This window comes from Polyodon spathula, chromosome 18 (assembly GCF_017654505.1).
Source record: "Polyodon spathula isolate WHYD16114869_AA chromosome 18, ASM1765450v1, whole genome shotgun sequence".
Lineage (NCBI taxonomy): Eukaryota > Metazoa > Chordata > Actinopteri > Acipenseriformes > Polyodontidae > Polyodon > Polyodon spathula.
In genome coordinates this window covers 15,624,549-15,642,212 of record NC_054551.1, presented here as the reverse complement: position 1 = coordinate 15,642,212, position 17,664 = coordinate 15,624,549, and the positions used below count along the sequence as shown (strand labels likewise).

At 38.1% G+C, this 17,664-nt stretch overlaps 1 protein-coding gene across 1 annotated transcript in view; it reads left to right on the top strand.

The window, feature by feature from the left end:
• The window catches only part of patj (PATJ crumbs cell polarity complex component), a 250,035-nt gene that overhangs the window by 19,969 nt on the left and 212,402 nt on the right, over positions 1 to 17,664 (top strand). The window contains exons 2-3 of the mRNA XM_041278026.1: positions 13,295 to 13,504; positions 15,654 to 15,776. Of these exons, the coding sequence (XP_041133960.1) occupies positions 15,660 to 15,776 (117 nt within the window). The 5' untranslated portion in view covers positions 13,295 to 13,504; positions 15,654 to 15,659. The remainder of the gene's footprint in view (positions 1 to 13,294; positions 13,505 to 15,653; positions 15,777 to 17,664) is intronic.

The following is a 17,664-nucleotide window of genomic DNA, read 5'->3' as shown; positions in this document are numbered from 1 at the left end:
CATTCAAAATGATATTTAAATCAATGTTTTGCCTTGCCAGTCCATCAGTTTTTAAATTACTTTCAGGTTTCCTCATGTAACATCAAACCAATGCTGTTGGTTAGATTTAGAGGTAAGTGGGTGTGAAATGCATTAGCTAGGAATCAATAAACTGCGCATAATGAAATTAGGATTACAGAGAAAGAAAATGCTACAAAGCTGCTGTACGAATGTTGAAAAGCTCCCAGCTGCCAGTGTAGACTGAGGGTTAAAAAACGTCACCTATGGCACTATAAATCTTCAGTTAGGAGTCATAGCTCTGTGCTTCTGTGAAATAAATAGTGGCGTTTTGTCATTTTAATGTAATTTATTACATGTGGCACATGGGCATAGTAAATTTGTCTCAATTCCTAGTAAAGAGTTTAACCATGCTAAATATCTGAACTGGATCTGTGCAGATACACCAACTCCCACTGAGTGAAAATAGTGTGTTTTTAATTGAAATAACCCCCCAATCCATCAGTAATATGAGATCTGCTGTGATACTGTTGGAATGTTTGGCAACATTCGGATCAAGAGTCCTGGGATTCATTTGGAAGCACTCGTTAGCATGTTTCACTTACATTTAACAAACGGAATTAGGTGAAACATTTTGATTTAACTGGTGGTTGCATTCAAAGCAGAGAAATAACAGCCATGTTGAAGTCCTGTTTTTGTCTTGTTTACGTGATGAAATAAAACAAATTCATATGAAAGACATTACTGAGTCATTTCTATTACAGAGGAGAATATAAACGGTAGAATTTCAGAGAACTTGAGTTCATTTGAATGGTGTCTGTGCCAGCTCTACAACAATCTGCAGAATGTAAAATTGGTGTCGCTGAGGCAGGACTTTTACGTCTGTTATTAAACCAGGCCTTGAGGGAGATGATACGCAAAATTTTTTCATTTTAATCCCTGTCGTGTTTTCTGAGTGTAAAGGAAAGCGGACTCCAAACTAAAGCAGGACTAAGAGAGGTATTTTATTGCACAATTCAACACACAGTACCTTTACAAAAAGACTTGCCTCTGATAATGTATTCAATAGTTAAAACTAGGGCTGTGAATCTGGATTTAATAGATTACTTTTTTACACCATTATGCTGTACAATTATTTAATGAAAATGTGGATTTAGTATTAAGCAATCTTTATATATTTACTCTTGTGTTTTTATATATTTACATTGATTTTTACACCCATTATTCAGTTATGATGGATTACAGTGTGTCCATATTCTATAAAATTGATTATGAACTTTTTGAAGAATTGCGAAAATCAATGCGAGAGACGTTGTTTTTGTCCCTTTTGGTTAATACTGTCATTTTTCTTTTTTCTTTTCTTTTTAACATTTAAAGCTTAATAGCATTTTACAGTGATGTATATTAGTGTAGTATATTAGAGTAGTTTACTGGTCTGCTGCTTCGAGTGGAGTTATGTTTCCTAAGACTAAATACAGCATTACAATATAAACTGCAATACTCTAGTCAGTATTTAAAAAAAAAAAAAAATCTTAAAAGTTGCATGCTCACCATACTCATAGCCTCTGCATCTGAGCATTTTAGTATGAACTGCACTACACTTTATTATTCAGAACAAACAAATGAGTCAAGGCTACAGCTTCACATTCTGGGTTCTGTCCTGTAAAATGCATCCTGCTATCGAGCTGGCCTTTCCCATAGCACACAGGCTCTTGATTGATACCAGCTGTACCGTGAAGCCTCTGTTCTTTCAATTTTCCGCATTCGTCTGGCTGGGATTCAGCAGAGCTGTGTTTTCACATTTCAATGTATATCTGCTGGGACTCTGTTAGTTTTAGGGTCAGTTATTAGGAGGGGTAGGCCAGCCGTTCTGGAATTAATGCACAGATGCCCTGCCCCCAGCCAACATCCCCTGGGCAGATGGGCACAAAAACTGTGCAAGGTGGTGTTTGTGTGTCATTGTTACTCAAGAGGCCATTGCCAGAATACACCACGTCGCCTATTATTCACAAGCTTATGTGGAGTAATTAACAAGGCTCTAAAATCAAATGTCCTTGAATTTTATTAAGTAAATAACAAAAAACTCTGATTTGATCAATCTTCGCCCTGCTGAGACAAGTTACTGCTGGTTTTTAGAACATTTTACAGCACTGGGGAATCCACCTGGCTAGCATCAACCACTTATTTTAGGGAAAATCCTGTGTTTATCATAGATACATGGGTGATGCAGTCCATAGTTTTTTTCCCAATGCTGTAAAAAGCTCTATAAAACAATCCACTAATCAAATAGACACTAGTTCTAATAAGATAAATGAATTTGAAATCCTATGTTGTCACTCCTTCAAGGCAGTGTGGTTTTATAACTTTATAAAAATGCAGGCAGCTTTTCCAGTACTTCCACTGTTATACTGGCTGGCAGCTGGGCGTCAGATCCTGTAACAGTTTCTCAGGGGATTCATTCTGGAAGGCTTGTGAGGAACCCCCAATTTGATCCAAGCCAGAAGCACAGCTTGTTGAGCCTGCAGGGTGGAAGCTTTACAGGCATCTTAAAAATGCATGAACTGGGAATGTGAAATACTCCTCTCCCAAGCCAGTGTGATGAGGAAACCTGCTGGAGTCTTGTCACAAGTTCAAGTCCTCCACATGAGCTGGGAATGTGAAGTACTCCTTTCCCCAAGCCAGTGTGATGAGTTCAAGTCCTCCACTTACCTACAAACTCCACTGCTGGAGAGATGGCGAGTAAACGGTGTAACATATGCAAAAATGTCCTTGTGTTTATACTAGCATCTGAAGAGATGCCATTAAAGATGGCCTTTACTAGCTGGAACTACATATTCTATAAGTCAGAAAGAATACAGCACATCAGTGTTCAAATCATTTTTTTTCCACAAGAAATCAAATTTAGTTGAGATGTACATCCACACACATCACACCTAAAAGATACTGGTATGGCCCTTATACAAGTTTACAATAGTACAAGCATAGCAAAGGATAAGAAAGCACAGTAAACACAGGTGAGCGTAGTAAAAAATGATACTAAGCATAGCAAACAAGGGTAAAATATGGCAAATATATAGTATAATCATGGGAGAAGCATGGTAAAACTAATACCATGCAACAGTACCATGCCAAAATACCACACAACAAAACCATTCAACAGTACCATGCCAAAATAACATGGCCTTCTTTTACTATATAAGGGGACAAGCATTACCGTTATAGATAACTACTTTTGTTAAGCAATGGCATCTGGTCCAATTGAAGACTGTATCTTGCACACAATTTTGAGTTTGATTGAGCTTCTAATGGACAACAAATCATTCCACATACTGCGATAGTAATAGGCTGTATTATATTTGGGAGAAATATAAATCTAGACCAATATATTTGTGGGGTTACAAACTCACACTAGATTTGCAGCCAGGCTTATGCTTCAGAACCTGTTGTAGAGTTACAAGAAATAGATTTCTACAATTATTTAAGCAATATTTATTTGTTAATTTTTTTTGCAAAACTCCAAAATTGTCTACAAGGTGCTAGAAATTTCAATATGATAGTGCAGAACCTAATTCTAGAAAATGCTGGATTGTAGGTGAACATTCTTAGAGAGTATAAAAGGGTTAGGCATAGGATGACTGCAGTCATTACCAAGAAGTAAATATGGGAAAAAGTAAAGAGCCATCTGAAGACCTTAGGCAAAAAAAAGAACACCATACCTACTGTCAAGCATTGAGGTGGTAATATCCTTCTATGGGTCTGTCTTTCCTCTAATGGCAAATTAAATTTAGTTCCAATACATGGTAAAATATATTGGCCAATCATCTGAAACCCTCCGCTACAAAACTTAAAGCGCAACCGGACTTTCCAACACGACCACGATCCAAAGCACACATCAAAATCTACTTCAGAATGGTTAATGAAGAATAAAATCAAGGTTTTGGAATGGCCTAGTCAAAGTCCCAATCTAAATCTGATTGATAATCTTTGGTATTAGTTGAAGGCGGCTGTATACACAAGAGAAGTCCTCAGAATTTGAATAAACTGAAACCATTTTGCATTGAAGAATGGCCAAAAATCACTAAAGAATCATGCCAAAAGCTCATTGTCAAATATCCTAGGGCCCGTTTCACCAAAGTCCTGCGATTGTGACATGCTTACGATGAGGTTGTGAGGACGCAAAGGTTGGCGCTGCATGCGTTTCACTCTTGCGATGAGATAAATAACTAACTTGGTAATCCATTTTAAGGCACAGTGACCGATTTAGGTAAATACACAATGGCAGATTTGCAAAGGAAAGCAATTTTAGAAAAAAAAAGATACAATTATTGAAATGGCTGGTCGACAGAAATCCATTCTATTTGGCAAGTTTTCTGGAAATTTGTCACAAAGAAAAAAGTTTCAGATGACCACTGATGCAGTATTGTTGGGGAGGAGCAAAGAACAGTAGCCGAAATAAGAAAGAAATTGATAGATCAAGTGAAATTGAATGAAATTAAAAGAATAAAAAAGAAGCAGATGAATTAGCTTTAAAGTTGATTGAGGAAAACCAAAATACCTCACTGTCAACAGATCTGGAGCTGTGTAGAAGTGACAGGCTGTACTTTGAGTTCTATACATACATAAGGAAGAGCTTCGTTATTGCTGTGGTGAACTGAAGCCGATACAAATTGAGGAAAGTGCTTTTTGTTTCCGTGATTTGGGGATCTGGTGGGTTTTATCTAGTGAGAAGGAGGTGCTTGTTACTATTTTGTCCCTTGAGTTTGGTCAATTTTATTTTGTTTTTATTTATATCAGGTTTGTGTGTTATTTAACTAATTTATTGTACACATTTAATTTTGTATTATTATTGCTGCACTGCATTGCTGCCAGTTTAAAGCAGTGCAGTCAATAATGCTATTATAGTGAGTAAATCAAGACTTTTGGTATATGATTGTATTTAATAAACTGTGTTTGTTTTTACAACTTGACCTTGCCTCAGTTACTGTTATTTTTCACCCGCATAACTTTGGGTCACATGTCATTAAATAATTAATTTTGTTTTGTAATTATTTAAACCCTTTGTATATATCCAAAAAAAAAAAAGTATACTATGTGTGTAGGGGGTTTGGAGTATGGATATATATATATATATATATATATATATAATATATATATATATATATATATATATATAGCTCTGGAAAAAATTGAGACCACTGTAAAATTATCAGTTTCTCTGGTTTTACTATTTATAGGTATGTGTTTGGGTAAAATGAACATTTTTGTTTTATTCTATAAACTACTGACAACATTTCTCCCAAGTTCCAAATAAAAATATTGTCATTCAGAGCATTTATTTGCAGAAAATGACAACTGGTCAAAATAACCAAAAAGATGCAATGTTGTCAGACCTCGAATAATACTATGTAACACAATTTTTGTTCCTGGGTGGTAAGTGTTATTTCCTAATTGCTTATGCCTCAAAAGTATAGAAAATGGCTATTATTCCCCACAAACTTTGCTTTTGTGACCAGGACAGTGATATTTTGAAATTTACCTATTTCCAATGAGAAAACGGGCGAATTTGTGTCTTTTCGTTCACATAAAGTCAGAAAAAAACAACATATGAATCCAAATTAACGTGCATTTATACTAAAGTAATACAAAAATTACTACAAAAGATTTAGAAGTGAGTAGTTTTTCGAGATTTACGATTATACTATAAATCACTTTCACGAATCAGCCCCCAAATGTAGTCTCCCATCATGTTCTCGTTATACTGTCCTTGGTAGCGACGTTCAAAGTCCAGTATATTCTGGTGGAAGCGCTCGCCTTGCTCCTCCGGGTGCGCTCCCATGTTCTCCTTGAATTTATCAAGATGAGCATCAAGGATATGGACTTTGAGGGACATCCTAAAGCCCATTGTGCCATAGTTCTTCACCAGAGTCTCAACCAGCTCCACATAGTTTTCGGCCTTGTGATTGCCCAGGAAGCCCAGAACCACTGCGACAAAGCTGTTCCAAGCCGCTTTCTCCTTACTAGTGAGCTTCTTGGGGAATTCATTGCACTCCAGGATCTTCTTTATCTGTGGTCCGACGAAGACACTGGCTTTGACCTTTGCCTCAGACAGCTTAGGGAAGAAGTCTTGAAGGTACTTGAAGGCTGCCGACTCCTTATCTACAGCTCTGACAAATTGTTTCACAAGGCCCAATTTGATGTACAGTGGTGGCATCAGCACCTTCCGGGGGTCCACTAGTGGCTCCAACTTGACGTTGTTCCTCCCCACAGAGAACTCGGTCCACTGTGGCCAGTCCTGCCTGTGGTAGTGCGCCCTGGTGTCCCTGCTGTCCCAAAGGCAAAGATAGCAGGGAAACTTGGTAAAACCGCCTTGGAGACCCATCAGGAATGCCACCATTTTGAAGTCTCCTATGACCTCCCAGCCCTACTCGTCATACTTCAAGGCGTCCAGCAAGGTCTTGATGCTGTTGTAATTCTCTTTGAGGTGCACCGAGTTAGCCAGGGGAAGAGACAGGTACTTGTTACCATTATGGAGCAGTATGGCTTTGAGGCTCCTGGATGAGCTGTCAATGAAGAGGCGCCACTCATTCTGGTTACAGGTGATTCCGATTGCCTCAAACAGACTGGTCACATTGTGCCAGAAGCAGGGCCCATCTTGACTGGTGAAGAAGCTGGTTGGTGACGCTTCCTCTGATCTGCAACTTGCACACTTTCATCCAACAAGTTCCACTGCTTGAGCCTAAACGTCAAAAGCTCGGCATTGGACTTGGTGAGACCAAGATCTCTAATCAAGTCGTTGAGGTCTTTTTGGTTGGGGTAATATGGGTTTCTCTCCTCAGCTCCACCTCTGAAATTGTCATCTGGATCTACAACGTCTTCCTCGCTCTCTGACTTGCTGCTCTCTTCTAAAGACGGCTGCTCTCTCTCCGGAGGAGAGGGTACTGGGAGCTCATGGCAGATTGGCACCGGGGCGATGGATGAAGGAAGGTCCGGATAAGTGATAGCAGGTCCATTCTTGCCAGTCCGACCTTTGGAAGGGTCCACCATGCAGAAGTAGCAGTTGCTTGAGTGGTCAGTGGGTTCCCGCCAAATTCTTGGGATAGCGAACTTCATGGCTCTCTTTTTCCCCTCTGTACCATCCTACAAAAATACATTTATTTCACCCATGACTAATGTGTAAGAGATTCTCGCAACATTTTTCATATATGATATATTTTTTCAATAACATTGAAAATTGTAAAACATTTTAAAATTAAAAACTTTTACAATTTAAAATATTTTAAGAAATTTTTTAACATAAAATTCTGAGCAACAATTGTCCATCTTACCTTCCAGAGTTTTTTTGCAGTGCTCGCAGGTGAAATGAGGTGCCCAGGGTTTGTCTTGATCCCCGACAGCCATGCTGAAATATGCCTTGTAGGCCTCACACATCTTAGCAGATGCTTCCACGGAGTACTTTTTCGCTCTTGTCTTGATAAATTGGCCGCAGACATAGCAAAATGCGTCTGCTGGATGCTTGCAACCGCTTGATGCCATCTCAGAAAAATGCAGATATGTATCCACTTAGGCAGCTGGAACTAAACTGAACTGGTGGGCTTAAGGCCCCTGTATTTATACTACTATTTATATTACTGGAAAGTTCTAGAAAGTTCTAGAAGTTACTCCAAGTTTACTCAGCACTGAATCTATCTGGAATGTTCTGGAAAATAGGTACATTTCAAAATATCACTGTCCTGGTCACAAAAGCAAAGTTTGTGGGGAATAATAGCCGTTTTCTATACTTTTGGGGCATAAGCAATTAGGAAATAACACTTACTACCCAGGAACCAAAAAAATAAATAAATACATTGTTACACGGTGTAATGCAAAGAAAATAAGTTCAGATTCATTTTTAAACAACACAATACTAATGTTTTAACTTAGGAAGAGTTCAGAAATCAATATTTGGTGGAATAACCCTGATTTTCAAGCACAGCTTTCATACGTCTTGGCAAGCTCTCTGCCAGGCTTTCACATTGATATTGGGTGACTTTATGTCACTCCTGGCGCAAAAATTCAAGCAGCTCGGCTTTGTTTGATGGCTTGTGACCACCCATCTTCCTCTTGATCACATTCCAGAGGTTTTCAATGGGGTTCAGGTCTGGAGATTGGACTGGCCATGACAGGGTCTTGATCTGGTGGTCCTCCATCCACACCTTGATTGACCTGGCTGTGTGGCATGGAGCATTGTCCTGCTGGAAAAACCAATCCTCAGAGTTGGGGAACATTGTCAGAGCAGAAGGAAGCAAGTTTTCTTCCTGGACAACCTTGTATTTGGCTTGATTCATGCGTCCTTCACAAAGACAAATCTGCCCGATTCCAGCCTTGCTGAAGCACCCCCAGATGAGTCCAATTTTCAGCTTTGCCCAACACCTGGTTGTCTAGTGGTTAGACGGAGACCTGGAGAGGCCTACAAGCCACAGTGTCTCGCACCCACTGTGAAATGTGGTGGAGGATCGGTGATGATCTGGGGGTGTTTTTCCAGCAGGACAATGCTCCATACCACACAGCCAGGGCAATCAAGGTGTGGATGGAGGACCACCAGATCAAGACCCTGTCATGGCCAGCCCAATCTCTAGACCTGAACCCCATTGAATACCTCTGGAATGTGATCAAGAGGAAGATGGATGGTCACAAGCCATCAAACAAAGCCGAGCTGCTTGAATTTTTGCGCCAGGAGTGGCATAAAGTCACCCAACATCAATGTGAAAGCCTGGCAGAGAGCATGCCAAGACACATGAAAGCTGTGCTTGAAAATCAGGGTTATTCTACCAAATATTGATTTCTGAACTCTTCCTAAGTTAAAACATTAGTATTGTGTTGTTTAAAAATGAATCTGAACATATTTTCTTTGCATTATTCGTGGTCTGACAACACTGCATCTTTTTTGTTATTTTGACCAGTTGTCATTTTCTGCAAATAAATACTCTAAATGACAATATTTTTATTTGGAATTTGGGAGAAATGTTGTCAATAGTTTATAGAATAAAACAAAAATGTTCATTTTACCCAAACACATACCTATAAATAGTAAAACCAGAGAAACTGATAATTTTGCAGTGGTCTCTTAATTCTTTCCAGAGCTGTGTGTGTGTGTGTGTGTGTGTGTATATATATATATATATATATATATATATATATATATATATATATATATATATATATATATATATATATATATGAAGTAAAAAAAAGATAACATTGAATTATAGCTACCAAGACTAACATTACTAATGCAAAGGCAGGCTTTCTAAAAAGAGCTGGAGCAGTCGGGGTCATGTAGAAGTCCATTGCTGGTGCACACTGGTCTGTGAATTGAAAAGAGAATGCTAATTGTAAAAAGTGAAAGAAAAGCTCCTGGAATGTGCAGCTTGACGGGTCATGCCTGCTGCTTTTGAACAGAAAGCAAAGCACTGTAGATTCCAATTGCATGGGAGCTTGTTCTGAAACACTGAGCACATGAATGAAAGAACCATTGCCACTGTGTTCAGTTGAATATACAAGAGGGCTTGGTGCCACCAAGCTCTCCCATCATGTGCTTGTATTATCCACTACAGGGGATGCGTATAGCCTGTGACGGGGTAGAGTGGAGGCTGACGAATGGACTGTCACACTTACAAGTTTCACATACAGTATTGGTCAGCAGTTCAACCAATACATGCATTCTTGCAGGTTTAATTAGCAAAATGTATTTTTTCTTGTTGACCTTGTAGTCTCCTGTATATCTAGAGAACGGGACATTCTTTAGCTGACAGTATCAGAAGCTGAGTTTATATGGAGAATCTTTACATGCACATACAGTGACTGTAGGATGTGGTTATGTAGTTGTTCATGCTTTGGCCAGGAATAAAACCCACACTCTAATTGTCTAACCACTAAAACACACTATACAGCTAATAAAACTAGACCACTAATCTGGTATCCTGTTGTTTACTGCAAGCCCACTACTGGACATCGTCAGTCCTTTCTGTCCAGCTCAGTGTTGATGTTCACTAAGTTGCATTCCTCGTGTTGAAAGTTGGTTTCACAGATGCCAAATCCAAGCTGCTTTGGCAATGCTCAGGCTCGTATCTCAAAGACCATAACAGTTGTTCATGATTAACACACACACACATGGATGAAGGCTATATTTGCATCCTGAGCCATTTGAAAAAAAGGCATAATACCAGAGTAGTGACTTCAAAAAGTGGTAATTCCTCTAGAGGAAAATATACTTGAACTTTGACCCATTCAACTCCTCGAGACAATCACTTTCAATTCAAACATAAAATGTCTCGTTTTCAATCATTCGACAACACCAACAATACAGAAATGTTAATTAATGGTCAACAAAATGAGAATACGTTTAACAAAAAAAAAGTAAAGCTGGTACATTTTTATCTCAGAGGAACAGGAAATTAAAACAAGGGAAAGACAATCATCCAAATAAAAGCTGAAGCATTAAAGGATGACGACATAAAATGTATGTACAGCATTGAAACACTACCTTTAAAAAAACAAAACTGTACTGCTGAACCTCGTCTTTTTAAATATTATCATCACAAGGTTATCCATGTATTATAAAAATAAAAATAAAAAATAGGTGGGCCTCTTTAGTGAGTTACAGGAAAACAATTCCATCTCGGGTTTCTGTGACATGAGGTGGATTAGTTAGTCCTGCATTCAAGGAGGTGGATTAGTTAGTCCTGCATTCAAAGCCACATTCAGATAAGTGTGAACAAAACAGGCTGCAAGTCTTGCTTCTGTGCGCTCTCAACACCACTCTCAAGTGCCAGTGTGAAAACCATGCCTTCCTTGGTTAGTTACTTGGCGGGTCTGTAATATGAGAATTCTATAATATGAACATTTTGGCTGCAATTATTGGCCACCTTTCACATTTAATGGAACTACCATGCAAAAATGAACTTCTATTGCAACATTCTTATTTTTTACATGTGTCAAATCTAATATAAACTCATTGGCATCTATTTTTGAATGTGAGCATCCTCTTTTTTTTTAAACTATCCTTTTTTAATATTCATCTCAGAATGCTAAACATAAGACCGAAAGGAAGGGAAGAAAGAAGAATTAGCAATACAGCACAAGTAGGCCTACAAACACATTTACAAAATAAGAATGTGGCAATAGATGAGTTCATTTGTGCAAATATACCCTGCTGTAGTTCCATTAAAGGCGAGACAACTTCCATAGTAAATATTTCATTTTTGTCTATCACTTGTAGTCAAAATACCCATCTAGACCATTGTTCTTTATGGTAATCCCTTTAACTAACGTTTTTGAAGTGTTTACATTATCACTCCACCCCCTTTCATTGTGCTGGTAATCTTTTGGTTATTCTTGCTTTTGTTTTACGGTAATACAAGAATTGCACATATTTTAGTATTCTGGTATTTGCTGTTGTACCACAATCAGATTGCAGCTGGACCACTGGAGTCAGTTTGAAGTCAGATTGCAGCTGGACCATTGGAGTCAGTTTGAAGTCAAATTGTAGCTGGACACTGGAGTCAGTTTGAAGTCAGATTGCAGCTGGACACTGGAGTTTGAACTACAACACATGATTAGGTATCAGGAAACAGAAGCAACTTTTCATCCATTGCACTGTTTGAAATATCGTATATTTCAAATTGAAGTATAAAATACAAAACTCTTCAGCAGAAGCCAAGGAGCCCAGTTATAATACTGCTCATGGCAATAGAAGGTAAATACACATCAGTACCTCCAGCATGTAAATATCTGTCATAGTGTCCTACCTTTTGATGCTTCATTTAGCTCACCTAGTGCTTGCTATATCTTTGGAATCCCTTCGTCCTGAAACTTGGTCATTTCTTCTGGTTCTATAAATGCACAGCATGTCTGGTGATTTACTGTGTTATGATGCTGATAACTGTAGTACTGTATTTACAGTCATGGCAAGTACATTCGCGTGTATTGCTCTGAGGTACCCAAAGGGCAATTTTATTCAACCATTTGAAGGTTAGTAGTTACAGTAATTTTGGAGCTGAAAAATGTTGATTTGGTACCGCAGATTACTTCCAGATGTTCACATATAGTAACCTATTGTTTTGAGAGAATTGTGAACTAAAAAAAAGAAACCAAATTTCTGCATGTTCTTTAAGCGTGCAGTTACTGATAGGTAGAGAAAGCATCACCATTACCAGGACTGCTGTAAGTGTGCTGTTGCAATATCTGCTCAAAGGGAAACCGTCACACCTAAAATGGGAAGTTATAATAAAAGGGAAAATAATAATATTATTATTATAGTTTTGTCATTGAATTTACGTTTTTTTAGTTATATTAAAATTCATTTAAGACTTTTATTATTTTACTCTGGATTGTCTGCACGAAATTGTAGTTTATTTTAGCATTACCATATTCTACCATACCACTGCTTTATAGTAATGGTTAAACTACCTAAAGTGAAGTGCCCCAAGCAGGAAAGTGTTAATCAGGGTTTATGTAAACAGTTTATAATTAGTTAGATAGACTAGACTACACTAGCTGAGCTGAGCTGAACTGTAGTGCTCTGTCTTGATATAGTATATTGTAAAGCAGGTAGAAAGAACATAGACTGCCTGCCTGAAATGCATGGGTTTTAGCAATACACTGCCAATTAACTTGTAAACCAGCTCTGGAATTCCAAATCAATAACTAGAATTAAATTGGGATGTTTCTAAATCCCAGGAGAGCTACTGAGTTTCATCATCCTGTGCCCCGCCTAGTTTTAAAATGTGATGTCTTTAGGTATTCTAACTTCTGCTATATTGTAGAAAAACCCCAAAACAAACTAAAAACAACTTGCCAGTGCCACACAGACAATTCAATGTTCAAATGGGATTCATTAATATTTATTTTGACCATGCAGTACAATGCAGTGCTCATTGGATTCTGTACCAGTTTGATTCCTTTATGGTTGTGACAAGTTGACAGTAAATTGTACAAGTACTATATTTTACTGTATAAGGGACCTTACTGTTTTACAGTTTTACATAGTTCATGTTTTTCTGTGTAAATCAGATAAGGAAATAGTTTTCTCTGTATGTTCATTTTACAGCACCACCACCACCACATTTGTCACTGTTTACATCCTGTACTTCTGCACCTCATCGTCAGTTACTTAGAAACTTACTTAGGCATCTTTGGGAATAACAATGTGTCTTTCATTGTAATACTAGAAAAAGGTTTCCATGTGTTTTGCTGTGTGGGATTTGTTTGCATGGTCTTTTTCTGAACTCTTTCTCTTGGTGTGTGGTGCCCTCTGCAGGATCCCTTAGATCTGACACGCACTGTGATAGTGATCCGCTCCTTGGTGGCTGGTGGAGTGGCTGAGAGCAGTGGAGGCCTTCTCCCAGGGGACCGGCTGGTCTTTGTGAATGATAAATACCTGGATGATTGTAACCTGGCCCAAGCCGTGGAGGTTCTGAAGTCTGTGCCGCCTGGCGTGGTCTTCCTGGGGATATGCAAACCATTAGTGGTAAGAACTTTTTCAGGAAATAGCCACTTTCTTTTCCTTGTTTTTCTTGTGATTGATTAGTAACAGCTCTTCTGCGTGTAGAATTGTACCATGTTGAGTATCCTCTCTATGCTATGCTTTATAATGTATGTACATGCATACATGTCCAGAGGGCTTGTTTGCTGTACTTTATAATATATGTACATGCATGTATGTCCAGAGGGCTCGGTGCAGGATCCAGGATCACAATAACACTTACACAAACAAAAGAAAAGTCCAGTTTTATTCAGAAATATGTAATAAACAAAATAGTTTAAACTGCAAGTGTTTCAAACAAAGGTAACAGAACGTCTGTCACATTGGGGAATCACACTGCGCAAATATAAATGTCCGAACACTTTATATTTCCAAACCAGGATTCTCTCACACAGGCTTTCACTCCTCACTACTCTTCTCCAACTGGCCTATGTTCCCGGTTGGAATAAATAAACACAGATCCTAAAGATTTCACATGTTTCTCATCAACTAATAATTACCAGGAATTTCTTAAGTAACTCAAGCTTTCACTTTACTGGCCTCTTGTGGTCAAACTACAGGCACCTGAGCAACCCCCAATTTGGGGCCAACGGTGTGTGTTTGGGTCACACAATACTATTATAGATATATATAGATAATATTATATATATATATGCATGAATCAGTTCAGTCTTAGAATTCTGGCATGTGATTGGTTAAAACCTCATCACAAAACCAGAAATACATCCAAGTATTACCCCTGTGACGCTGCTTTCGGTCAATAGTTTTTTTTTTTTTTTTTACTAACTCCCTCTAATTATGTCATTACATTGAACGTCCTTCCTGTCTTCACACAACAAGGCATAATGGCGGACAAACTTGCATCTCACTAGACATCCATTTTTTGATGTTACCTGAAAATTAACTACAAAATGTACTGCAAAACAAAGACGCTGCAAATACTAAAATCTTCATAAAAACTTTGCTTTCAGCGTTTTCTGACTTCCAACAATTCAACTTGACTATGTACATAAGTTGATTTGCTATTCGTGGTTATATTGAATTAACATTCATATATAAATATGCTTTTCTCTTCATAATGCACAATTATTTAGTCATGGAATATGTATGTGCCAAAAAATGAAATGTATTTAATAAATTTAATTACCAGATGTCTAGTTAAAAAGCAAACAATAGTTTCACAGGACAAGACAAGAGAAAGACATATAACATGTAACGAGTAATATAACATGCTATTTTTTTTAATTTAATAATAAGTAAGGACATTATATTAGTTGTTTTTTTCTGAAGTAACGAGTAATAAGTGACTTTCTTTCAGTAACGTGCCAAACACAGATCCCTGTATATCGTAAAACAATCTCAACACTCTAATCAAGGGTTTAGAGCATGGCTTTTTTGACTGTTAAACAGAACCGAACATCCATAAGTTAGTGCTAATTATATTACAGGTTGTTCTATTAACTAAATATAACTTGTGAGATTTCCAATTTGAATACTTTAAAGTCCTATCAAATTGTGATTTTTACTACTGCAAAACTTTATCTTTATTTGTATAGGATCTAAGTTAGTCTTCATTTTAAGTTCTGGTCTGTACCACAATTAACTGTTACATGGCTTTGGGATATAGTTTGCCCTCTTTTGAAAATTAATTCCCACACATAAATAATAAAGACTTTTGTGTAGTTAGAGTTGACCTAAAAAAAAAAAAAAAAAAAAAAAAAAACATTTTTGAAAAAGACACAGCAGTGAGACAAGTATAACTACTTTAGCGGGCTGGTTTAGCCAAATTTCCATATGAACCCAGTCTTTTAAAAAAAGTCTCATTCAGATAACAACTGACGATTCACAATCTGCATATTTATTTCTGCAGTCAGATAATAATTTAAACCTGCCTCTTATGTCCTTTGCGTTGGATGCTTATCAGGTAACCACCATCACTGCGAGTTGGAGAGAGTTCTGCTGACCTGCAATCCTAACTGGGGCTGACATAGTCCCAGTGGAAATCAATCAAGTCAGTCCCAGTGGCAGATGGAAACATGGCTCTTGTAGAACTGTCCCAAGGCTCACATGGTGGTCTCTTTCTGTCAGACCATGTTGTTATGGGTTACCATCTTATTTGTTTTTCATTTTCCAGCCTGAGATGGAGGAAGTAGAGCAAGCAGACCTCACACACACAAGCCCCCAGAGGGAAGTGTCCATAGAGAAAGAGCAAGCAGTCCACCCTGATCTAGTCACTGCAGTGCTCCCAGCACCACAGGTAGGCATTGCATTGCATCACTTCCACAGCGGCCTGCTGCTGCATAAGAATATTGTGTTAGCTGTTCTGGATTGATTTTCCAGCACAGTAACTGTAGGGGACACCTGTGGTATATTTCTATGCATTTCATTCTTCTGGAAGACCGTTCTGCTTCCCCAGTCTTCATTCAGGACGTACTGTAGTACTGAAACATAAATACAAAACAGCAATGAAATCAGATTTACATTTACTTTCGCCTCTGTATGTCTAATTGTATTACTAAATTCTTATTTTAGTTCTACTATAAGGATTGAGGAGCAGAAAAGATAACTACATTGGCTGCCATGCTGCTGGTTACTAGCGGTCATTTTAGCCCAAATCTTTGCTTGTGCCCCCTGTCAGAACCTTTGCCTCACAGTGGAGCTCTGCTAACACCCTTCATTCATCAGTGCCAATCTGTGAAAGGATAATAAGACCATTCCTCCAAACATTTTGATAGATGAATGTCAGATAGCAACAGTGCCTGGGGGTGTGTGGAAGCGCCATAGTTCCCAGCAAAGCATTTATAGTTGGTTCCCTTGGAGTCAATTGCTTTCGATGTTAAATATGTACAGCATTGTTTAGATGTGAACCTACACTCTGCTACCAGTAAGCTATGTGGTTTGAATCACATATAATGCAGTTCCACTGGTAAGGTATCACCTGCTGAGGAAATATCCCAGGGACACCAATATATTTATGAGCATGTCATATGTCTAGAGAACCCTTGCCCAATTGTCACAAAACTTTCTAAGGACCTTGTTTAGCCCAAGTTATATACTATCATAATCTCTATGGAGGCAGTTTGTCCACCTGAAGGTCTTTCATATCCCTTTTCTAATTGTGATGGAACTTACTTAGGACCTTCATTTCCCCTCCAGTTCAACCTGTCTGAGAGTTTAGCCTTGGTTATTAATCTCTTAAAACTGATTTAAAAAATGTCTCTAATTAGACTCCTAATGCATAGTAATAGTTCTTGCGAATCTACTTTCTTTAACCTGATTTCCAAGTACATTCATAAAACGATGTTAACTTTTGGGGTGATGCATTTAATTTTTCCTCTGACAAATGGTCCTATGTTTTTAGCAGAGATGTGGTAATTGTAATAGTGAGTCAAGTGCAGCAGTAAATCTACCACAATCCAGACTAATTGTGCTATTAGGATTTTCGACTCAGCACATTTCTCATTGCAAATTGGTTTAGAGCCGTTTGAAGGTCTGCAAATAAGGGTGCTGAGTCAGCTAGATTAGGAGCCACAAAAATGCATTTTCAGCTTTTGTGATTTTAGTGTGGCCTGAGTAGAATAACGTAAGGAGAGGCTTTTTGCTGCGGTAATAAAATCACCAAGACTACACATTAGGGCAGTTAACAAAAAGTTTGAGATTTTTTGAGTGTCATTGAAAACCAATATAGAAACATGTTGTGATCAAGTGGATTTGGTCATTCCATATTACCTATACAGACCCAAGAATAATCCAAGGTGAGCCGCAATCATACAGAAATATTTTCTGTCAAATGATCCTGACTCCTCACAAGAAAAGTGGGCAATGAATTATCCACAGTTATCTTAACCACTTGTTGTGTTGATTCACTTTCTCTTTTTCTGTTTGTCATCACATTCCAGAGACTTTTTTAAAACTGTGGCCTCCAAAGGGGTCTTAAACAAGTCTTCTCTCCAAGCAGAGCTCATGCACCACAATATAACCATTAACCTGTACCACTGCAAAACTATGAATGAAATACATCCGTAAGAAATATCACATGAGTGTTACAGGGAGACTTGGGCTGCTTTTTCATTTCCTTTAGTGACACATCATGAGTTAATCTCTGGTTTAAACTGGACTGTGCTGCTCTGCAGTGAGCTGTGAGA